Below are 25123 nucleotides of genomic sequence, written 5' to 3'. Positions count from 1 at the left end.
CATACTTAGGAATAAACTTAACCAAGAAGGTAATAAACCTGTGCTTGGAAAACTACAGGACGTTGAAAAAAGATATAGAGGAAGATATAATCAAGTGGAAGAATATATCATATTCATGGATTGGTAGAATCAACATCATTAAAATGTCAATACTGCCCTGAACGGTTTGGCTCAGTGGATATAGCGTTGGCCTGCGGACTGAAGGGTCCCAGGTTCAATACTGGTCAAGGGCATGTACCTTGGTTGCAGGCACATCCCCAGTGTGGGGTGTGCAGGAAGCAGCTGATCGATGTTTCTCTCTCATCGTTGTTTCTAACTCTCTATCCCTCTCTCTTCCTCTCTGTGAAAAATCAATAAAATATGTTTAATAAATAAATAAATAAAATGTCGATACTACCCAAAGCAATCTATAGATTCAGTGCAATCCTATATAATAAAAGCCTGATATGCTAAGTGTCCAGTCGTCCAATCATCCATTCAACCAATCAAAGCATAATATGCTAATGATACGCTAAGGCCACTCAACCGCTCGCTATGATGTGTACTGACCACCAGGGGACAGATAATCAACCACTCAACTGCTCGCTATGACATGCACTGACCACCAGCAGGCAGACAGTTGGCCAGTTGACCAGTTGCTATGATGTGTGCTGACCACCGGGGGAAGACACTCTGACTAGTAGGTTAGCTTACTGCTGGGGTCCAGCCGATCAGGACTGAGTGAGATGGGCCAGACATGCCCTGGAGCCCTCCCTTGGTCCCTCCCCAGCTGGCTAATCTCCCGCGTCCTTCTCTGGCCATGATCGTGCACCGGTGGGGTCCCTTGGCCTGGCCTGCACCCTCTCGCAATCCAGGACCCCTCAGGGGATGTCGGAGAGCCACTTTCGGCCTGATCCCACAGCCAGGCTGAGGGACCCCACTAGGGCACCAGGCCTCTAGTCCCTAATAAAAGAACAACAGCATATTTTACAGTTCTAGAACAAATGCTTCAAAAATGTATATGGAACCAAATATGACCCCAAATAGGTACAACAATCTTGAGAAAGAACAGAGTTGGAGGAATCACATTACCAGATATCAAGTTATACTACAGTACTCAGAACAACCTGTGACTGGCATAAGGATAGGCATATAGATCAATGGAACAGAACAGAGAACCCTGAAATCAACCCAAGCCATTATGTTTAATTAGCACGTTAAGCCCCATGTCAGTCAGCGGTAACTGACACTATACTTTCTGTCCAGAAGATAAAACAGGCTGGGTGCTTAATGTGTTAATATTTGACAAAGGAGGCAAGAGAATACAATGGAGTCAAGATAGTCTCTTCAATAAATGGTGTTTGGAAAATTGGACAGGTATATGCAAGAAAATAAAACTAGACAACCAACTTATACCATACACAAGAATAAAGTCAAAATGTATAAAAGACTTACATGTAAGTTGTGAAACCATAAAAATCCTAGAAGAAACCATAGGCATAAATATCTTAGACATCTCTCTTAGCAATATCTTTACAGATACATATCTCAGAGCAAAGGAAACTAAGGAGGAAAACAAATGGGAGTACATAAAAATAAGTTTCTGCCCAGCAAAAGAAACAAACAAAATGAAAAGGGAGCACACTGTATGGGAGAACATATTTGATACAATGATAAGGGGTTAACTTCCAAAATTTATAGGAACTCATACAACTTAATAAAAGGAAGACAAACAATCCAATCAAAAAACGGGCCAAGGACCTAAATAGACACTTCTCCAAAGTGGACATACAGATGGCCAAGAGACATATGAAAAAATGCTCAAAGTCACTAATCATCAGAGATGCAAATTAAACAACAGTGAGGTATCACCTCACACCTGTCAGAATGGCTACCATCAACAAATCGTCAAATGACAATTGTTGGTGAGGATGTGGAGAAAAGGGAACCCTAGTACACTGCTGGTGGGAATGCAGACTGGTTCAACCACTGTGTAAAACAGTATGGAGTTCCTCAAAAAATTGAAAATGCAATTCTCATTTGACACAGTGATCCCACTTCAAGAAATATATCCTAAGAAACAAACATCAGAAAGAATATATGCATCCCTATGTTCATAGCACAATTTACGATAGCCAGAATTTGGAAACAGCCCAAGTGCCCATCAGCAGATGAGAAGATAAGAATACTATGCAGCTGTAAAAAAAGAAAGAGCTCTTACCATTTGCAACGGCATGGATGGACCTGGAAAGTATTATGCTGAGCAAAATAAGCCAGTCAGAGAAAGCTAAGTATCGCATGATCTCACTCATATGTGGAATCTCATGAACAAAATAGATCCAGAGACATAGAAGAAGCATGGAACAGACTATGGAACATCAGAGGGAAGGTGGGGGAGGGTGGGTGGGTGGGAAGAGATCAACCAAAGAACTTGTATGCTTATGTATATGCATAACCCCTGGACACAGGCAATAGGGTGGTGAATGCCTGGGGTGGATGGCAGGGGCAGGTAGAATAAGTTAATGGGGGGAAAATGGGGACATATTTAATACTTTCAACAATAAAGATTTTTTTAAAAAACTAAAGAGATGCAAGCATTTTGAACTGGGAGGAGATGAGTGATTCAGTTCTAAGCTTCATATTTTGTTTTATTATGTGACAAAATCTTGAGGGTATGTTTGCTTAAAAAATAAATTTGTTGATAATAACATTAACCTCTTACTATGAAATGTCAAGTTAAAGGGGAATGAATGAGGAGGCTGATAGAAATTAAGGTTTTAGCCCTCAATTTTGGGATGAGGTTTTCTTAAAAATAACATTTGGTTCAATGTGATTTGTTAAAGGTAACACTTTCCCCCTAATTATCTAATAATGTATCTTACTTAAAACCTTGACAGAGCATCATCTTCCCCACCAAAGATGTGTATTTAAATTTGAGACCACATAACATTTAGTCATCTGCTTTATTTCTCTTAGCAACATTAACTTATTCTCATGAGAGACTCCTGTGTTACTTTTAATGCCTACATAATAAACAATTGTACATAATTGGTGTGATTCTTATCCAGTCTATTCATTATAAGACATTTAGGTGGTTTTCACAATTTTTCTCTATATCTTTACATAGTTCTTCAAACCTACCCCTACCAAAAATATTCCATTAACAAGTTCTGTTAATTTCTAGCTCCAAGATAAATCCACGTTTCAATTTGTGATATTTGTTTTCATGTTTGGCAATATGATGAGCAAAAATGGATATCTCCTTGTTTTAAATTGCAATTCCCTGACTACTAGTGAAATTGAGCAACTTTCAGAGGTCTTCAGTAGACCCTTTGACTTTGCATATTTCCCTTTTGTTTTGTATTTTCGTAATTTGTAGAAACACTTCATGTAATAGGGATATTAACACTTTGTCCTGTGTTTTTAACTGTTTTCTCCCAATCTTTCACTTAAATTTTTAATTACATTTAGCCTCTCAGAAATGTTTCCCTCTTTGTTCCCCCCTCCATGGCTTCTGGGTTTGTTTGTTTTTTATTAGACCTTCCCATCTCAGAGTTATATATATTTTTAAATACTTATATCATGCTTTTTTAAAGGTTTGTACTTGATCTTTTTAAGTGTTCATATATGCTGTAAAGTAGGTATAAACTTTATTCTTCAGAATGATGAGCGGACTTTCCCAGAATAATTATTGAATACTCCTTCCTCTGTTTAATTGGTCATTTGTATTCTGTATTAAGTCCCCATGTATACATGGATCTGTTTTAGGACTCTTGTTCTCTATTGTGCCAGTACCCTAGTATTTTAGTTACAGTAGCTTTATTCTCTGGTGGGATAAATCTCTCCCAAATGGTATGTTAAAATTGTTGTAATTCTTGCATAATGTATTTTCCATATGAACTTGAGAATTCTATTAATTTATATTATATGTAGTTTAGGATATTAAATCTTTGTCTCCAGGAACCTGATATAATTCTCCATTTATTCAGTTCTTGTTTTATAATCCCCAATAAATTACTTGGTTTTCTTTTCTTAGAGCTTATATTTTTCTTATTAAACTAAGGCCTGATGGATGAAATGTGTGCAAGACTAGGCCTTCCTTCCCCGGGCTGCGGCACTGGCTTCCCTCTGGCACCGGGACCCGGGCTTCCCTCCGGCAACCTGCAGGCACCTGGGACCTGGGCTTCCCTCGCAGCCCTGGTCTAATTAGCATATTACGCTTTTATTAGTATAGGTTTATTATTAAGTATTTTAAAGTTTTGAACATATCTTAACATATCATTGTAAAATTTTTACAGTAATTTTTTTTAATCCTCGCTTATTTTTTCCATTGATTTTTAGAGATAGTGGAATGGAGGGAGGCAGCGAGGAGAGAGAGAGAGAGAGAGAGAGAGAGAAACATCGATGTGAGAGAGACACACATCAATTGGTTGCCTCCTGCAGGTGCCCCCAACCAGGGCCAGAGACGAAGCTGCAACTCAGGTACATGTCCTTCACTAGGAATCAAACCCACGACCCTTTGGTGCACAGGCCAACACTCTAACCACTAAACAACATCAGCCAGGGCTACAGTAAAATTATAAAGTATTGTTGCAAGCATTTCTTTAGAATTGTGGTAGAATGAAGTGTTTTAGTTCTTCATAGTGTTAATGTTCTGTTTAACTCATAATTGCCAGATTACTGATTTGTTTACTGATTAAAATAGAATAAAACATCATATATATACATTTTTTTCTTTAATTTAATGAAGTTTCAAGGATCTTTAAGGCTATTATCAAATTTATCTGTGAATGGCACATTGGTTGGTTGAATTCTGCATAAACAGAATTTATTGACTGACTTTCTGTTTTTGTTTTTCTTATTTTGTCCTAAGGTTGCTACATCTATAAATACTAGACAAGGATATTATCCAATAGATGGATATGTTAAAGAAGGTTCTTTTATGGACAAACTGCAGCCTAAAAAGTATGTTCTATATGCACTTATTTTAATATTTAAAATTCAGTATATTTCTGAAAGAGTAATTTTAGCATTACTAAAATATCATTTTTAGATCATGTTTCTAACTCATTGTTTATAAACTGCTCTTTAAGTTTATAATTTGTCTTAGCTGTTAATTAAATGGAGAATACAGCTTCTAAGGAAGCAGTATTAGTTTGTCCTTATTTAAAGTGGAAAAAAAAGGAAAGCAAGATTACCATGTCAGATCAAGGATAGCTGAGAGTATGATTCTAGCAGAAGCTGTTGGTGCTGGGTGAGAATAAGACATGGAGAAAGAATAAGAATTTCTCTGTTGACTGTTGAGAGGAGCAAGAGTACAATACAGTGGAGGATTTGGGGAAGAGATACATTGAGAGGTGATTTATAAAAGGACTAGAGGCTTGGTGCACAAATTTGTGCACCAGTGGGGTCCTTTGGCCTGGCCTGTGGGATCGGGCTCTCTGACATCCCCTGAAGGGTCCTGGATTGCAAGAGGATGCAGGCCAGGCCAAGGGACCCCACTGGTGCATGATCAGGGCTAGGGAGGCAGGCAACCGGCGGTGGTAGGGCAATCAAAGGGCTGGGCCAGCTGGTGAGCGGGCTGGCACTGGCGGCGGGGGCAGGGCCGGCAAGCTGGTGGTGCCAGGCTGTCTAAGGCGGGTGCCAGTGGGCGGGCCCCCCCATACCCTGCTGGTTATTCCACATATTGGCCCTGATCACCGGCCAGGCCTAGGGACCCTACCCATGCATGAATTTCGTGCACTGGGCCTCTAGTAGTTGTATATTTTAAAGAGAAGCATCTCTTGATATCTGATATGTTTTCTTTATGATTTATCTTTACTATTTTGTAACAGGAATTGAATATAGACTCCTCAGGGCTAATCTACTCATATTTTTAAGAACATGGGTGTTCCCTTTTCAAAGTAATTGAATGTTTAAAAAATATTTAGTCTATTTCTCTTTATAAGAGTAACAGTAAACATCATAGTTTCTTCTATAAATTGTTACAGGTTTTGAGTAACTTATTCAGCATAGTACTTACTGTGTTCTAGCCAATATGAGGCTATAAAGGTAAAAATAGATTTGAAATGGAACCTTTTCCTTGAAAATTAACTTATGTAGTAAATTCATTACCTTTTTGTAAATTATCCAGGGCTATGTAAGTACATTTTTAATAGCTGGCATTTATGTGTATAAGTACTGACTTTAATTGAGTTTAAGACAGTTCAATGATTATCAACATCTCTACTAAAAAGTATCAGGTAAGGAGAGGTGGTTAGGAAATTAAAGCACAATTTATACTGTAAGCTATTATTTTTAGAAATTTGTTAAGAAATTGAATTCTCTATTAAAATTAAGTTTTATATGAAAGTATATTTAATCATGGTTTCCTCTCTTTGCTTAACATAGATGATTGAGAACCCAGTGTGTGTGTTCTTACAAGTCATCACATGAATTATTTTTTATAGAGAGTAAACATCAGAATAGAAGGTTAAAACTGTTTTATTAATGTTGGTATTTAAAATAATATACTTGACATTTTTCAGGATAAAGAATTGTTCTCAGGACTTCAAAAAGACTGCTGATCAGCTAACTATTGGTTTAGAACACATTGGTTCACCATCCACACACAGGACTGTTTTGAATTCATCAGCTGTAATGGTGGTATGAAAAATGTTATTTTGTGAAGTAAGATGAAGCCAGACATTTTTACTTTGTCTCTGGTAGCTTAAATTTCCTCTCCTCTCAAGGTTCCTATAATTACAGATTCTTTTAGAAAGCTTAAAGGTAAGAGGTAAACACACTCCTTACTTGAGCCTCCTGTTTTATTCCAAACTATGCTTGAACAAATTCTCTTTTATTCCCAAGGCAGCTCATGCTACCTTTGACAACTCTGTTAGTGTCCTTGATATTTACCTATATTAGCGTCTTCCCTTTAAACCTAGTTATTGAATTCAGATTCTGTGAAATGTATATAAAGTACACGTGTATAAATTCTAAGTGTGATTTTTTCCAATTATTTTAATGGCATCCAAAAGGCCTGATGGCATTTGTTATAGATGATGATGATGATGATGATGATGATGATGTTGTTGTTGTTATTGTTGGAAGATTCAATTTTACCCGTTACTACACCTGATAACTTTAGTGTATTTTTTAAATTTAAGACTAGAAAAAAGAACAAACTCCAAAATATGTTGAATGAAGTATTGTCCTTTTGTTACAGAGATCTTTTTTTCTAATCTTCACCAGAGGATACATTTTTATTGATTTGAGAGAGGAGGGAAAGAGAAGGGAGAGCGAAAGAAACATTGAGATCAGTTGCCTCCCATACGCACCCTGACTGGGGATCAAACCCACAACCTTTGGTGTATGGGACAATGCTCCAACCAACTGAGCCACCTAGACAAGGCTGTTAAGGAGATCTTTAGTGTGCTGGTGGATGAGAGAGAGCACTTAATCTTGCTATCTTTTACTTCAAGTTTAAATGTTAACATAGCCAAATTATAATATTTTCCTTAAACTGTTCATTTTTACATGTGTACATTTATTGCCATGATAAATTTTTCAAGATAGTTTTAAGCTTCAATTGTTACAGGACATAATCTTATTTTTGAAAAAAGTTATCTTTAAAAATCTGGGATGCTATAACTGAAACTCTAAAATGCTTACTTACTGGGTAAGTAAGATAAACAGTGTTATTTTTCTTGATTGCAGATTTCTTTGGTAGGTCTATGTTACTGTTGTAACCAAAATGATAGCCTGATGTTTTTGTGACTAATATATCTAAGTATCTATTTTTATATTTGTATATGGTCCCCTTTTCCCTTTTTAGGAGACTAAAACTACAGAAGAAATTGATGAAGCACTAAAGATAGCAGGCAATAATTTTGAACAATTAAGTATTGCTGTAAAAGTAAGCATTTTGAATGATTAAATTCTATCATGAATTAGGGCATAGTCTCTTTAAATATGTATACTTGGATATTCTAAGACTGAAGTAAGAGATTATTAAGCATGATAATCTAGTGACAGAGAAATACACAGAAGACTGGGAAACTCACATGGCCTGCTGGGATTGGTCTCGCAGCATTGTGTTAGCAGCCCACTAATGAAGAAGCTCTATCAAGGAACCATGATTTCTTATCTCTGAGCATTGCAGATTATCTTTCTAACATGCTCATTACTTGGCTGTATACCCTTACATAAAGAGTCTTACTTTCTTTTCTCCCTTACCCCATTCCCCAAAAGAGAGGCTCACTCATTTGGTGACAAAGAACAAGCAACAAATTTACAACCAAAGCACTCAAAAGATTATACCTGATGTGGGAGTTAAGACTTCAACATATGAACTTGGGAGGGGGTGTTCATAACAGTCTGCCCTCTGCTCCACTCCCCCAGTCTCATGTCCTTCTCATATGCAAAATACATTCATTCACCCACCCAACTTAGTCTTAACCTATTCCAGTGTCAGCTCTAAATCCAAAATCTCATCTAAATATCTCCTAAATGAAGTATGGGTTGAGCTCAAGGGCCAAATTCCTCTTTAACAGTGAATCTGTAAAACTAGGTAGTAAATTATTTGCTTCTAAAATATTGGTTGGACAAGGATAGGATAGACATTCCCATTCCAAAAGGGAGAAATTTGAAGGAATTTCAAATGGGTCACCGATCTCAAGGAACACTTCTTTGTTTAAAAATGCAATTTGTGGAATAGTCAATATTTTAAAAATACTTGGATTAAAATGTTACTTTTTTAATTTAAGGAAAGGTGCCAGAGAGAAATTCAGCTATTTAAAATTACTTATTTCCTGTAATGACAAAACTGGATAAGAAACAAGTTTAGAAAACTTAGTGGATTTTCTAGGCCATTTTGCCAGTTTGTCAGTATACAGTGCCAACAAAGATGTGACAGGTACCAGGATTTGAAGTTTATCATCTGATCTTCTCTTATGTTGTTATTTTGAAAAGTTCATGCCTTTTATTTTCAGAATTATTTGGAACAGTACAATTTCTACAAAATAAAAATACCAACTTAGGTCTTTGTATTATGTTCTTCCTAGATGCTCGAACACATACACAGTCAAACACAAGAGGAGACAGTCAGTCTTTTAAAGGATCTGGAGAAACAGTTTGATCAACTTTTTACTTCTCTTGATTCCAGGTAATAACTTAAAAATATAGGTTTAATGAAACTAAAGTTTTAACATTAACTTGTCATTTTATTTCTTATATAGATTCAAGTAATGAGTAACTTTTAAACAAGTTTGGAAGATAGTAGTTGGTCTCTACAGGCTGATGATTACAACTTCAAAATGAAGAACAATTTGTACATTTTTTTATTATTTGGGCTATTTGTCTTCTGGTTCCAAAGCTAACTGTTAAAATAAACAAACTTCTTTCTTAAAGCAGCACAGAAAACTATTTGCAAAATCTGTTGCAGAATTCAGCTTACATGGGAAAATGCAAACATTTTCTTATACATAGTTCCATAATTTTTTCCATGTGTTTATTTGCAACAGAACAAATAATGCTCTAATACTTTCTAATATTTGTTTCTAAACAAATATATAGTTATATATCCATCACTTTTTTAAAAACTCTGATTTATGTGATCTTCAATAATCTAATTCACATTTTACATTTGAAGAAAGTTGTGACATGTGCAAAGAAATATATTAGTAATGATGTTGTCCTTTTGACTTAGTTCCTTTTTTAAAAATCTCATCAGGATGCCTAAAACACTATCAGTGAATCAGTTGATATTCTTTGGTGATATTCTTCCATGTTGATGTTATCTCACATCTGGTCTTTAATTATAACATTTAAGTGATAGGTCCTATGCATGCATTTATTTTACAGATTTTATAGTGGTAAAATATACATAACAAAGTTTACCATTTGAACCATTTTAAGTGTACAGTTTAGTGGCATATGGTAATTTCAAGTTTAAATTTCTGAGGAAACAACAAATTCTTTTCTGCTTTGGCTACACATTTTACATTTCCACCAGCAGTGCACATCGTTCCAGTTTCTCTATATCCTCACCAACAGAGTTATTTCCTGTGGTGTTTTGTTTGTTTTTTTATAATCATGTTCTGATGGATATAAAGTTGTGTCTCATTGTGATTTTATTTGCATTTTCCTAATGACTGGTGTTGCTGAGGATCTTTTCTTGTGCTTATTTCTACAAAATGCAAATCTCTACAAATTGGCCATTTGTGTACTTTTTTGGGAGAATGTCTATTCAAGTTCTTTGCCCATTTTAAAATTTTTTAATTATTTTTATTCACATGCCCTACCTTCTCCCCTTTGGCAGTCATCAGCTTATTCTCTACATCTACGAGTCTGTTTTATTTTGTTTATTCATTTGGGAATTTTTTAGATTCTGCATATAAGTGATATCATATGATATTTGTCATCCTGACTTATTTCACTTAGCATAATACCTTTAGTTCTATCCATGTTGTTGCAAATGCCAAGATTTCATTCTTTTTCTGACTGAATAATATTCAATTTATACACAAATCTTTATTCATCTATCAATCGATGCCTAGGTTGTTTTCATATCTTGGCTATTACTAGTAATGCTGCAGTAAGCATGGTGCATATATATCTTTTCAAATTAAGTGTTTTTGTTTTCTTTAGGTAAATACTCAAAAGTGGAATTGTTGGATCATATGACAGTTTTATATATTTTTAAATTTATCTTTATTGTTGAAAGTATTACAGATCCCCCTTTTTTCCCCATTGTCCCCCTCCCCTCTTCTCATCCCTCCCCCAGGCCTTTGCCACACTGTTGTCTGTGTTCATGGGCTATGCATATCCTATCTAATAAAAGGGTAATATGCAAATTAACCATCACTCCGCAACAAAGATGGCCACGCCCATAGCCACAAATATGGCGGCACCCATAGCCACATAGATGGCAGCATAGGCTGGAGCCACGGAGCCTGGCAGAGTGGGAAGGAGGCTTGGCTTCCTTTGTCACCGGGCGACGAAGGAAGCCAAGCCTCCTGCACGCCCAGGCCGGCCACTGAGGGAGACATGCAGGGAGTGCAGTGGGGAGACATGCAGGGAGTGAGCGAGGTTCCCTGTCTGGGGGTTCCAAATCTGCCATTGGTTCCTTTCACCACTGATTCCCCTCCTCACAGGTATCCTCCACGCAAAAGCCTTCCATGCAAATATGTCATGTCCTAATGGGTGAATCCTAAACCAAATGAGTGTCACATCTGGGCAACCTAACGCCCATTAGAAAAAGGACCTGGGAGGAGGGATTTAGGAATCATGAAGCCATCGTGACCTGCTCGGTCTCCGGAACTGCTGTCAAACACAGGCAGTCTGAGACCCTCCCAAACACCACCTGAGCTAAACCTGAGAACCAAGATATTTTCAAGGCCCAAAGTTGACGGGGGTAAGGAGGCAGGGGAGCAAAGCAAGCAGAACAGCCAACTCGACCAAAGACGCAGGAGCCTAAGATAACGCAGAGAAATGTCCTGGCCACTGATACTCTCCCGTAGACGTGGTGCCCACACCCCGCTGGGGGGGGGGTGTGAACGTGCAGAATTTAAGGCCACTGGCAGGAGGGAAAGTCGAAGCATGCCTAAGGATTTTTTGTACATGTCCCACAGTTGAGAAGCAGAGTCAGAATCAAGAAGCAAAGTCTTAACCTCAGCGCTGGGGTGTTTAAAAGTATCTAAAAATAGCAGTTCCATCACGGAATCCACTGCCATGTTTGCCATGGACGGGAGGCACGCAGAGGACTTTCAGGGCAGCCCTATAACCTCGGGGGTGACAGCAGCTCTTGAGAGGGAGAGACTGAAGCACTTAACGGTGTTCAAAGACCTAGCCCTGCAAACCCTGGCCTATCGGGAAGCTCGGTGCTGTTGGAAGTTGCTGGCCCTGCCTTCTCCAGCATGGAGAGGAAAGGTGGATATGGTGGCTCCAGTGGTCCAAATCCTGTCGTTGTCTCCATTACCTAGCCTCTGTGCCCTCCAGGACAGCTGGCAGAAAATGCAGCAATGAAGGAAGAAGAATGTCTCAAAACAAAGAGGTTGGGTTTTTTTTTTCTCATCAGCAAAATGTGAATATTACCTAAACCACAGACTTTGCGAGAATTAATTGAAATAAAATTCCAGAAATTGTATAACAGCCAGGCTGAAGTGGATAGGTTGGTTGAGCGTGAATGTGGTCCTGTGCACTGAAAGATTGCAGGTTCAATTCCAGGTCAGGGAACATACCTGGCACATACCTGGGTTTCAAGTTGGATCCCTGGTCAGGGCTCCTAAGGAAGGCAATTGAAGGGATATTTCTTACATTGATGTTTCTCTCTATCCCTTTCCCTTCCACTCTCTCTAAAAATCAATGGAAAATGAATTAATGCCATATCTACAAATGTGGATAATCGAAAAAGAAAAAAAGAAGTGGGGGGCCCTAACCAGTTTGGCTCAGTGGATAGAGCATTGGCCTGTGGACTGAAGGGTCCCAGGTTCTATTCCAGTCAAGGGCATTTACCTTGGTTGCAGGCACATCCCCAGTTGGGGGTGTGCAGGAGGCAGCTGATTGATGTTTCTCTCTCATCGATGTTTCTAACTCTCTATTCCTCTCCCTTCCTCTCCATGAAAAAAATCAATAAGATATATTTAGAAAAAGAAAAAAAAAAACAGGGTAAAAGAGGTTGAATGTACTGTATAATTTAAAGCGTGTAAAATAATAGAACTTTTTAGGGGCATATATCTTATCTATACTAATAAAAGGGTAATATGCTAATTAGACCAGACATCTTTCGGACATCCATCCAGACGTCCTTCCAGACAAAGCCACGGTGGTGGGGGCCGAGGCAGAGGCCATTAGGGGCAATCAGGCTGGCAGGGGAGGACACTTAGGGGCCACCAGATCGACAGGGGCCACCAGGTCGATCAGGCTGGCAGGGGAGTGGTTAGGGGGTGATCAGGCTGGCAGGCAGGCAAGCAGTTGGGAGCCAACAGTCCTGGATTGTGAGAGGGATAGGCAGTTTAGGCAGTCGGACATCCCCTGAGGGGTCCCAGATTGGAGAGGGTTCAGGTTGGGCTGAGGGACACCCCCCCCCCCCCGTGCACGAATTTTGTGCACTGGGCCTCTAGTATGCATATAAGTTCTTTAGTTAATTTCTCCCCACCCACCCCCCACCCCCACTTTCCCTTTGAGATTCGCCAGTCTATTCTGTGCTTCTATATCTCTGGATCTGTTTTGTTAATCAGTTTATTTTGTTCACTAGATTCCACATATGAGTGAGATCGAGTGATATTTGACAGCTCTATTTTTAATTTTTGAGGAATCTCCATACTGTTTTCCACAGTGAGTGGGTGCACTAATTTACAAACCCACTAACAGTGTGCAAGAGCTCCCTTTTCTCCACATCCTTACCAACACTTGTTGTTTGTTGATTTTTTTTTTAATGGTAGCCATTCTGACAGGCATGAGGTGATAATCTCATTGTGGTTTTAATTTGCATTTCACTGATGATTAGTGATGTTGAGCATTTTTTCGTATGTCTGTTGGCCATCTGTATGTCTTCGTGGGAGAAATATCTATTCCGATCCTCTGTCCAGTTTTTAATTGGAATGTGTTTTTTTTTTTGGTGTTAAGTTGTATGAGTGCCCTTTTTAAAAAATATGTCTTTATTGGCTTTAAAGAAAAGAAAGGAAAGGAGAGGGAGAGAGAGAGATAGAAACATCAATGATGAGAAAGAATAATCGATCAGAGATCTCTTGCTTGCCCCCTACTGGGGATCGAGCCCAAAACCACCGGGCATGTGCCACAACTGGGAATGTACCCATGACCTCCTGCTTCAGGGGTCGATGCTCAACCACTGAGCTATACCAGCCAGGCTGAGTACCCATATCTGAATTTATTTATTTTGGGATTATTTATTTTGTTGTTGGATTGTAGGAGTTTTTTATATATTATTGATATTAACCTTTTATCAGATATATCATTTTCAGATATTTTTTCCCTTCTTACAGGTTATCTTTTTACTTTCTTGATCACATTATTTGATCCACAAAAGTTACTGATAAAGTCCAATTAGTTTTTCTTTTGTTGCCTATACTTTTGGTGTCATATGCAAGAAATCATTGCCAGATCTAGTATGTAAAGCTTTTCCCCTATGTTATCTTCTAAGAGTATTGTAGTGTTAGCTCTTATGTTTAGGTCTTTGATTCATTTTGAGTTAATTTTTGCATGCGGTATGAGGAAAGGGTCCAACTTTACTTTTTTCCATGTGGATATTCAGTTTTCCCAGCATTGTTTATTGAAAAGATGGTCTTTTCTCTATTGAATAGTTTTGGCACACTTGTCAAAACTCAGTTGACCATATAGGTAAAGGATTATTTCTGGACTCTGCATTTTATTCCATTGGTCTGCCTCTCCTTATTCTAGTAAGACACTGTTTTGATTACTGTAGCTTTGTAGAAAGTTTTGAAATCAGGATGTTTGAGCCCTCCAACTTTGTTCTTTTTCAAGATTATTTTGACAGTTTGGGGTTCTTTGAGGTTCCATGTGACTATTAAGATGGGTTTTTCTATTCTAGATGAAATATCACTGAGAAATATAACATATATGTTGGTCAACTTGAAGGGTGTCCCTGAAGTCCCTTAGACTCTGTTTACTTCTCTTCATTCTTTTTTCTTTCTGCTTCTCAAACTTAATAATTTTAGTTGTCTTATCTTCATATTTACTGATTTTTATTCCTGCTTAAATCTGCAGTTGAACTCTTGTAGTCAATTTTTCATTTCAATTATTGTATTTTTGAGTGCCAGATTTTATGTTTGGTTTCTCCTTATAATTTCTATCTCTGTTGATATTCACATTTTGATTCTTCATTGTTTTCTTTTGCATGCCTTGTGTTGTTCTTTTGAAAATTTGGCACAGTCACCTCTCCCAATTATTGCAAACTGGCTCTTTGCTGGGCCTGCCCTTCATTGAGTACCCTTGGGATTAGCATGAGATGATGGTTTATGAAAGTCTCAGATATTTTCTGAGAATTCTTGCCTGGGTCTGAGTGTGACTTTTTATTATCCTTTTGCATATATAGCTGCTTAAAAAAAATCTTTATTGTTGAAAGTATTACATATTGTCCCGCTTTTCCCCCCACATGGTTGCTTTTAAATGTCTAAATTTCCCAAAGAGTCAACTTCTCTGAACCTCAGATAGTCTATTGTATCTCTTTATCTGTAATCTCTTGCCTGGGCATCTACAGCTGGAGTCCTCCTGCAGGGCCCACTGCTTCTCATTGCTGAGCTCCAAGTTAGGTGAAACAGACTGTTCTTCTGGCAGTCCCCAGACTTATAAGAAAATTGCAAATAAAGTCTGCTTTGCTCCCTCTGGTTTGAGGGAAGGAATTGGGAACTGTACTGCTGTCTTCAGACCAAGAGCATAGCTAAAGGAGGGGAGAGACAGGGACAAGTAAAAACACCATGACATGTCCTACTGTTTTGAGTGTGACTTTTTGTTAATTGGGCATTTGCTTTGTTTCTGTACACCTTTATTTGTTTTCCAGAATTCCTGTAAGTTTATTTCACTAATTTTTGCATGCTTTTTGACATCTCTATTGGGGAACGAGGGCTTAAAGTTTCCTAATCTGCCTCTTTGCTGACATCACTACATAGGCATGAATTTTTAGGAACCATCCTAGAACTTGTTAAATGACTTTTTTTTCCCCTAAAGACATCAATTTCAAATACACACACACACACACACACACACACACACACACACACACACACACACACACATATATATGTGTGTGTGTGTATGTATAAAATTACTAAAGGTTTTTGTAATGCCTCTTTACCTTCAGAACCTATATTACATTCTTGTTACTCTTCAGTGTGGCAAACTATCCTTTTCTGAGGCCAGATTTGGTTTTGAAAAAATAATCAAAAGACATTTGTTTGATGAATAAAATGAATAAGTTAAACACTACAATTCTTGATACAAAATTTTTAATTGCCATAATAAGGTAGTTCTACCATAGGCCAAGAAAATATTTTGACTGAGGTACAAGTAACGAAAGAATAAATATATAGCCCTACTAAGTAATTACTTTGAAGATTATAGTTAATTGATACCTAAGTTATGGTTTGGTGAAACCTATTTTAAAATATTTTATGTGTCTACTGATGAAAATTTTAAAATGTGCATGTAGATCCTCCTGAGAAATGAATATAAATGTGTCTTTGTACTGGCACCAGTGAGTATAAGATAGCGAGGATTTCTATTTTAAAGGGAATCATCTAGGGTCTGTCTTAACCTTGTAATTCTGTGACAGCTGTATTTGCCATGTAACTATAACCTACAAAATTTACTTTTTTTCTAGTTATCCATATATAGCTTTCAATTGTAATACATTTCAGTTCAACTTAATGCCTTATTTAGCCATGTTAAGTTCATAAATTAGTGAAATTACTCTTTTAATACTATTTAGTTACTATAACTCACGTTCATATAAATGTTTGTGAATTGTGCAACTAACTTTGGGATCTTACACGAAGGAAAAAGAACTTGTGTGAAGAAGTAGCAAGAAAAACAGATGATTATTTATCAAATGTAATAATGGCTAAAAACTGCATTGAAGAGAGAAAAAATGATTTGAATGCAGCTATGAAGATAGCAAGAGAGTTAAAGTCAGCACCTTCTCTAAGGACTTATTGTGACCTGAATCAGGTAATTTTAATAGTTCATGATGCGAATTATTTCTTGTTTATTTATTTTATTCTTCAATTAAAGTTTATATTCAGTATTATTTTGTATTAGCTTTACATGCACAGCATAGTTGTTAGATGATCATATATTTTACAAAGTGGTCCCCTGATATTTCAGGTACTCACATGGCACTGTGAATAGTTATTACAATATTATTAACTATATTCCCTATGCTGTACTTTACATCACCAAGACTATTTTGTAACTACCAATTTGTACTTCTTAAATCCTTCACCATTTTCACCCAGTACCCCAACTCCCATCTCCTCTAGCAGTCATCAGTCTTTTCTCTGTATCTTTGAGTCTCTATTTTTTGTTTATTTTTTTCTTTTGATTTCATATATAAGTGACAACATGTGGTACTTACATTTCTCTGACTTACTTCACTTAGTATACCATCTAGGTTCATCCATGCTATCGCAGATGGTAAGATCTCATTCTTTTTTATGGCTGAGTAATATTCGATTGTGTAATATTCAATTGATGAATAAAATGAGTAAGTTAAACACTACAATTTTTGGTACAAAAATTTTAATTGCCATAATAAGGTAGTTCTGCCATAGGCCTCTGGCGATCATCGTCTATCGAATATTCCATAGCTTTTTATACTTCACTTAACATAATACCCTCTAGATCAGTGGTTCTCAACCTTTCTAATGCCGCGACCCTTTAATACAGTTCCTCATGTTGTGGTGACCCCCAACCATAAAGTTATTTTGGTTGCTACTTCATAACTGTAATTTTGCTACTGTTAATGAATCATAATGTAAATCTGTGTTTTCCGATGGTCTTAGGCAATACAGCAGCAGTTGAATCGCTGAGAATCGCTGAATACAGAGAATCGCTAGGAGGGTAGCCTAAGACCATTGGAAAATACAGATATTTACATTACGATTCATTAACAGTAGTAAAATTATAGTTGTGAAGTAGCAACGAAAATAATGTTATGGTTGGGGGTCACCACAACATGAGGAACTGTATTAAAGGGTCGCGGCATTAGAAAGGTTGAGAACCACTGCTCTAGATCCATCCAGGCTGTCACAAATCATAAGATTTTATTTCTTATGGCTGAGTAATATTCTATTGTATATGTGTATGACAGCTTTTTTATCTACTCATCTATTGATGGGTACTTAGGTTGCTTCCATATTTTGGCTATTATAAATAACACTGCAGTGAACATAGAGGTGCACATATTCTTTCAAATTAGTGTTTTGGGTTTCTTCAGATACATACCCAGAAGTGGATCGCTGGGTCATAAGGTAGCTTGATTTTTAATTTTTTGAGGAACCTCCATACTGTTTTCCATTGTGGCTGCATCAGTCTGCATTCCCACCTATAACCGTGCATGCGGGTTCCCTTTTTATCACATCCTCACCAACACTTGTTTGTTGATTTATGGATGATAGCCATTCTGACATATATGAGGTAATATCTCATTGTGGTTTTAATTTGCATTTCTCTGATTAGTGATGTTGAGCATCTTTTCATATATCTGTTGGCCATCTGCATGTCCTCTTTGAAGAAGTGTCTATTCAGGTCCTCTGCCCATTTTTTAATTGGATTGTTTGATGTTTTTTGGTGTTGGGTTGTATGAGTCCTTTATAGATTTTGGATATTAATCCCTTTTCAGATGTGTCTTTGGCGAATATGTTCTCCCATTCAGTAGGCTGTCTTTTTGTTTTGTTGATGGTATTCTTTGCTATGCAAACACTTTTTTTTTTAGTTTGATGTGGTTTCATTTGTTTTGTTTTTTCTTTTGTTTCCCTTGCTCAAAAAGTTATATCAGAAAAATATTGCTAAGAGAAATGTCAGAGATTTTACTGCCTGTGTTTCCTTCTAGGAGTTTTATGACTCCAGAGTCTTATATTTATTTAAGTCTTTCATCCATTTTGAGTTTATTCTTGTACATGTTGTTAGAAGTGGTCTAGTTTAATTTTTTCATGTGCTTATTCAATTTTTCCAACACCACTTATTGAGTAAACTGTCTTTATCCCATTGTATGTTCTTGCCTCCTTTGTCAAATACTAATTGACCATATAAGTGTGGGTTTATTTTTGGGTTCTCTGTTCTGTTCCATTGATCTATGGGTCTGTTTTTATGCCAGTACCATACTGTTTTGATTCTAGAGCCTGGTAGAATAGTTTCAAATATCAGGTAGCATGATACCTCTGACTTCGTTGTTCTTTCTCAAGATTGCTGTGATTTGATGTGAATTATTTCTGAAGTAGCTTATTTTACATGTTTTCAAATATAATATTTAAGAATTAACAAAAATCTGTATTTCAGATTCTCTTAATTCAAATTGGCATCAATTTAGAATTATTCATTGTTTGAGTTCTAAAACAAGCATTAATAAATTTGTTTAGCCTTTTATTTTTATCAATTATGTAAATGATATAGTAAGGTTTTATAACACATGATGTGAGAACAAGTAGGATGACATTGATTTGAATGTTGATGTTTCTAGGATATTTGAATAAACAATCAGGACAAATAAGGGTACCAAACTAAATAAGAATCTGTTTTCTTTTTACATTTAATATAGGTATTACTGTCAACTCTTGACTTGAAAATTTAATTCAAGATTCCATTCTGGTTTTTTCCTTCCCCTCTTGCCTCCCAAGATGTGCAGGTGAAGAAACAAGATGCCTTAGCTATGTCCTGTCATCTAATCATGTGCCCAAGGGATAGAGTTGGGCAAAAATGTAGAAACATGTTTCTTATGAGATCATTGGGCAGGAATAGAATTAACCATTGATCCCTTTGTTAATTTCTCCCTTTCTCCCTTAGGGCAATAGATCATACTCTACTTTTGAATCCTCAGGGCCTCATTTCCAATAGATCAGTGATGGCGAACCTATGACACACGTGTCAGCACTGACACGCGTAGCCATTTCTGATGACATGCAGCCGCATGCCGAGGATGAAATATTTGCTGCTCCTGAGGATGAAACATTTGCGAGTAGAGTCTTGGAGTTAGTTTTTTCCTCAAAGTGACACACTACCCGAGTTATGCTCATTTTTTTGGCGAAGTTTGACACATCAAGCTCAAAAGGTTGCCCATCACTGCCATAGATGATCAGATGTTTGAACTGAACTGAGTATAAAATAGAAGCCATTGGTTTCTGTCTCAAAAGTCTCTAACCTTACATGAAAGGAGATTTTACCACTGTCTTACTAGTCCAGGCCTCCTTCCAATTGTAGTTCTAAAACAATAATAGTCATTTCCTGTGTATTACATGTGAGTCATTAGGAAGTTAAAAAAAGTGGTAAGATTTGATCTTTACTCTAGTTAGCCTCATTAGGAAGATAAAAAAAGAGAGAGAAACATTTGATGACAGCAATGCAGATACAAAATGAATCTGGTCAGAATTTTCTCTGGTCATGTAGCTATATCTAATTTGTTAACCAGTGTCTTTTGTTGTTATTATCTGTTAATAAATATTTCCAAAAGATTTTAAATTCCTTTTAGGGAAAAAAGTCATAAACACTTATTTGCATTCCTTCCTTCAAATGCTTAAAATCAAATCTTGAACACATTAATTAGTGAAATACCTAAAGGATATACTTTTTCTTCTAAAATCTTACGCAGCTTCAACAATATTAAAAGAAATTTTACATATGAGTGGCACTTCTTTTTTTATTGATTAAGGTATTACATATGTGTCCTATCCTCCCATTGCCCCCCCAACCCCTCGCTCATGCCCTCACCCCCTGGTGTCTGTGTCCATTGGTTATGTTTATATGCATACATACAAGTCCTTTGGCTGATCTGTCCCCCTTACCTCCACCCTCCCCTACCTTCAGAAATTAGAAACACCAATCAGAAAGGATATATGCACTCCTATGTTCATAGCAGCACAATTTACAATAGCTAAGATTTGGAAACAGCCTAAGTGCCCATCAGCAGATGAGTGGATTAAAAAACAGTGGTACATCTATACAATGGAATATTATGCTGCTGTGTAAAAAGGAAGGATCTCCTACCATTTGCAACAGCATGGAAGGAGCTGGAGAGCATTATGCTAAGTGAAATAAGTCAGTCAGAGAAAGATAAATATCACATGATCTCACTCATTTGTGGATTATAATGAACAACATAAGCTGATGAACAAAAACAGATCTCTTTTTTTAATCTTTCTTGTTGAAAGTATTATATAACTTCCCCTTCTACCCCCATTGACCTCTTCAAGCCCAGTCCCACCTCCCTACCCTGAGGCCCTCACCAACCCATTGTCTGTGTCCGAAGGTTATGCATATATGCATACAAGTTCATTGGTTGATCTCTTTCCACCCATCTTCCCCTGCCTTTCCTCCGAGGTTCGACAGTCTGTTCCATGCTTCTATGTCTCTGGGTCTATTTTTGTCTAATGAACAAAATAGACACTTCTTTTTTGATTCTAGATCATCCGCACCTTGAAGTTAACCTTTGAGAATGAATTGCCACAAGTTAGTGCTCTAAAACTAAGGAAATCTCCCAGGTAAGTAAGTTATAATTTAGGAGAACCTAACAAGTATAAAAACATATTAGAGCCTAGATTTATTAAAATAGCAAGCAATTATAAATTGAAAATTTAGGTCACAAATGTTTTCCAACTTAGCAAGCAAATTAAAATAAGTGTAATTTATGATAAGTAAGAAAGTTATTTAAATGTTTTGTCTTTAAGAATTTTTTATGTAAGCAACTGATTTTTATCTAAAGAAAGTAATAAATGTATTTTAGGACATTTACTTACATGCTAGTATTTATTGTAGGTTGAATATGAGTTGCAGTGAGATCATCTCTGTGGTCAACAATATGATCAAGATTGACTTTGAGGACTCAACAAAGTAAGTATAAGAATGACAACATACTATTAATAACAGGGCCTAAGAGACAGGAAAATTGATTCTTACTATAATATATGTGATTCAAAAGTTGAAAAATAATAAAGGGCAAAATAGCTTCAATCAGTTATATTCTACGTAAAATATCCTATCTAATAAAAGAGTAATATGCAAATTGACTGTACCTCTGCTACACCCACCAGCCATGCCCACCAGCCACGCCCACCAGCCAATCAGGAGTAAATATGCAAATAAACCCAACCAAGATGGTTGCGGCCACAGAGAGCAGGCAGGAGGCTTGGGTTTCCCTGGCATTGGAGGAAGCCAAGCTTTCTGCCTGCTCTTGCCGGCCCAGGCCTCTACTCAATGCTACAAAGTTTCAATGATAGAAGATAAATAAATTCCAACAAAAATGGCAGCAGCCACGGAGCTGGAGAGAGTAGGAGGCTAGGGTTGCCCCCGGAGATGGAGAAAGCCAAGCTTTCCATCTGTCCTGGCCTGCCCAGGCCTCTGCTTAAGGCTACAAAGTTTCAATTATAGAAGGTAAATAAAACCCAACAGAAATGGCTGCCACCACGGAGTGAGCAGAAGGCTTGGCTCCGCTCCAGGCTACAAAGTTTCAATTGTAGAAGATAAATAAACCCCAGATACCAGAGCCTCTACTTGGGTCGCAGGGGGGCATGGCTGGCCTGCAAACCACCACAGGCCCCTCACCCAGGCTGCCCCACACCCCAAGGGAACCCCCACCCTGATCTGGGACACCCTTCAGGGCAAACCAGCCAGCCCCCACCCATGCTCCAGGCCTCTATCCTATCTAATAAAAGAGTAATATGCAGATTGACCATCACTCCAACACACAAGATGGTTGCCCTCATGTGGTCAAAGAGCCTGCCCCCATGTGGACACAAGATGGCCTCCACAATATGGCCAGCATGGGAGGGCAGGTGGGAGGGACCAGGCCTGCAAGGGAGGGCATTTGGGGGCAATCAAGCCTGCAGGGAGGGCAGTTAGGGGTGACCAGGCCGGCAGAGGAGGGAAGTTGGGGGCGACCAGGCCTGCAGGGGAGGGCAGTTGGGGGGGACCCAGGACTGCAGGGGAGAGCAGTTGGGGGGGACCAGGCTGGCAGGGGAGGGCAGTTAGGGGTGACCGGGCCTGCAGGGGAGGGCAGTTAGGTGCAAACAGGCTGGCAGGAGAGCAGTTAGGCATCAATCAGGCTGGCAGGGGAGTGGTTAGGGGGTGATCAGGCTGGCAGGCAGAAGCGGTTAGAGGCAATCAGGAAGCCAGGCAGGTGAGCAGTTGGGAGCCAGCAGTCCTGGATTGAGAGAGGGATGTCCAATTGCCCATTTAGGCCTAATCCTACCGGGATGTCCGACTGCCCCGGTAGGATTGGGCCTAAATGGGCAGTCGGACATCCTCAAGGGGTCCCAGATTGGAGAGGGTGCAGGCTGGACTGAGGGACACTCCCCCCCCCCCCCACACACACACCCCATGCACGAATTTTGTGCACCGGGCCTCTAGTTTAAGAATAAAAAGATCGCCGAAACCGGTTTGGCTCAGTGGATAGAGCGTCGGCCTGTGGACTGAGAGGTCCCAGGTTCGATTCCGGTCAGGGGCATGTGCCTTGGTTGCGGGCACATCCCCAGTGGGGGGTGTGCAGGGGGCAGCTGGTCGATGTTTCTCTCTCATCGATGTTTCTGACTCTCTATCCCTCTCTCTTCCTCACTGTGATAAATCAATAAAATATTTAAAAAAAAGAATAAAAAGATCTAGGAGGGATCAGTATGCATTGATATGTTTGTCAAAGTTATTTCTAGGGATTCATTTATTCAGCCAGCATTGAACATTAATTTTGTGCTAGGCATAACCTTGGATGTTGAAATATATGTCAGAGAAGTTACAATAAGTAGAGGATGACACGTGAACAACAAAGTGCATAATTGTTATGATGGTAATATATGAAAAATTTAATGGAGATGCAAAGGAAGGGAATGGTCAGTTCTCGGGATAACAAGGGACCTGGAAAAAGAAGATTTTATTTTCCCTTATCTATGACAAATGAGTAGCAATGGAAAAGGAGGGCAACAGGGAGGTAGGCATCTTAGCAGAAAGATGTGTGTGCAATGAAATAACATACTACATTCAGGGAACTGCATTTGGCAGAGGGAACATAGAGGCTAAATTCTAAAAAATTCTAAAAATTATGCTGTACAGAGGTGTTTGAATTTCATTTTCTAGACTCATGCTGTCCATTATAGTAGCCATTAACCACATGTGGCCATTTACATTTAAGCATAAATGCATTAAAACTGAATAAACTGAGAAATTCAGTTCCTTAGTTACTAGCCACATTTTAAGTCTCAGTAGCCACATTGGACTGCACAACACATTTTCATGATCACAGAAAGTTCTGTTGAATAACACAGCTATAGACAAACCATGAAAAGATTCTCAGCATGAAAGTAAAAATAATTAGATTACATTTTTAAACATTAATTCTGTGGTCATTTAGAGGATTATTTGGAAGAGTATGAGGCTGGAGGCTGACGGATCAGTTGGACTATTTTATCAATATCAGCAAATGATGAGAAATCAAAAGTAGGTAATAACACTGGAGAGTGATAGATATAACAAATGCTAAGTAGGGAAAGTTAAAACTTTGTAATTGAGTGTGAGCAGTAAGGAAGAGGGAAGCATCCTGGATGATTTACAGGTCTGGCTTTGGTGATTAAATTGATGGATTGTGGTGTTACTCACCAAGACTGGGAATACAAGAAGAAAAGTTGGGAGATGGCAGAGTAGATATGTTGAGTAACTGCTGTTTACCATGTATTGGGGGGAAATGTCCAGATGGCAGTTGGTTATATGTGCTGAAACTTAAGATGTGGTCTTGGACTTGATTCAGGGTTTAGGAGTAATCAGAATATACTGTTAGATGATTTATAAACCCCAAATAAAATAAGTTCATTCACTTGTAGGTGGTGTGTCTCGAGGGAAATCATCCCCCAAAGAGCATCACATTTATTGCTCTAGGGAACTAAGCAGAGTGCAGCCCATGGTCTTGTAAGCCTAGAAACAGATGTGAGCCAATCCACACTAAGTCAGAAGAACTCAGAGACAAGTTCACAAAACTGATATAGAGTCAGAATGCCAATTTATCAACTTAATGTTGGCATTCTTTTCCAATATCCAGATAGACACAAGAAGCCAAATTGTCAGAAGTTGCTTTGTTTGCAGTCTTGTTTGTAATAAAGGGAATAAGATTAAATGGCCTAACAACATTAGGCCTAGATAGCCTACTGTACTCTTTGCCACCACAGGGAAGAGCTTCCCAGAGGACTTTGGCTCAAGTCATCCTCCTTAATAGGGAGCCCTGCCCCATATTTGCCTCTATAATCACTTTTTCAGTCATGTCTTTTATAGATATTTTCATAACTTGAATATGGTTACTATAAAATATTTTAAGTATCAAAAGTTATTCTGTCTCTTAAAGAGTTTATGTTTATCTTGTCTTGATTTTAAATTTAACTCAATAGACTTTTAAAATTTTGCCTAGTTTTTAGGAAAGTTTCACTATAAAACCTGCACCTAC

At 38.1% G+C, this 25123-nt stretch overlaps 1 protein-coding gene across 1 annotated transcript in view; it reads left to right on the top strand.

Moving 5' to 3' along the window:
• RNF17 (ring finger protein 17) overlaps positions 1-25123 on the top strand; it is a gene marked incomplete at its 5' end in the record, with an annotated part of 170164 nt that overhangs the window by 29835 nt on the left and 115206 nt on the right. The window contains 7 exons of the mRNA XM_079773503.1: positions 4853-4944; positions 6507-6624; positions 7796-7876; positions 9024-9124; positions 16494-16665; positions 21112-21188; positions 21463-21537. Of these exons, the coding sequence (XP_079629629.1) occupies positions 4853-4944; positions 6507-6624; positions 7796-7876; positions 9024-9124; positions 16494-16665; positions 21112-21188; positions 21463-21537 (716 nt within the window). The remainder of the gene's footprint in view (positions 1-4852; positions 4945-6506; positions 6625-7795; positions 7877-9023; positions 9125-16493; positions 16666-21111; positions 21189-21462; positions 21538-25123) is intronic.

This window comes from Cnephaeus nilssonii, assembly GCF_951640355.1.
Source record: "Cnephaeus nilssonii genome assembly, chromosome: 6".
Taxonomy (NCBI): domain Eukaryota; kingdom Metazoa; phylum Chordata; class Mammalia; order Chiroptera; family Vespertilionidae; genus Cnephaeus; species Cnephaeus nilssonii.
The sequence above is the reverse complement of the archived record's forward strand: the minus strand, read 5'-3'. Positions and strand labels throughout refer to the sequence as shown.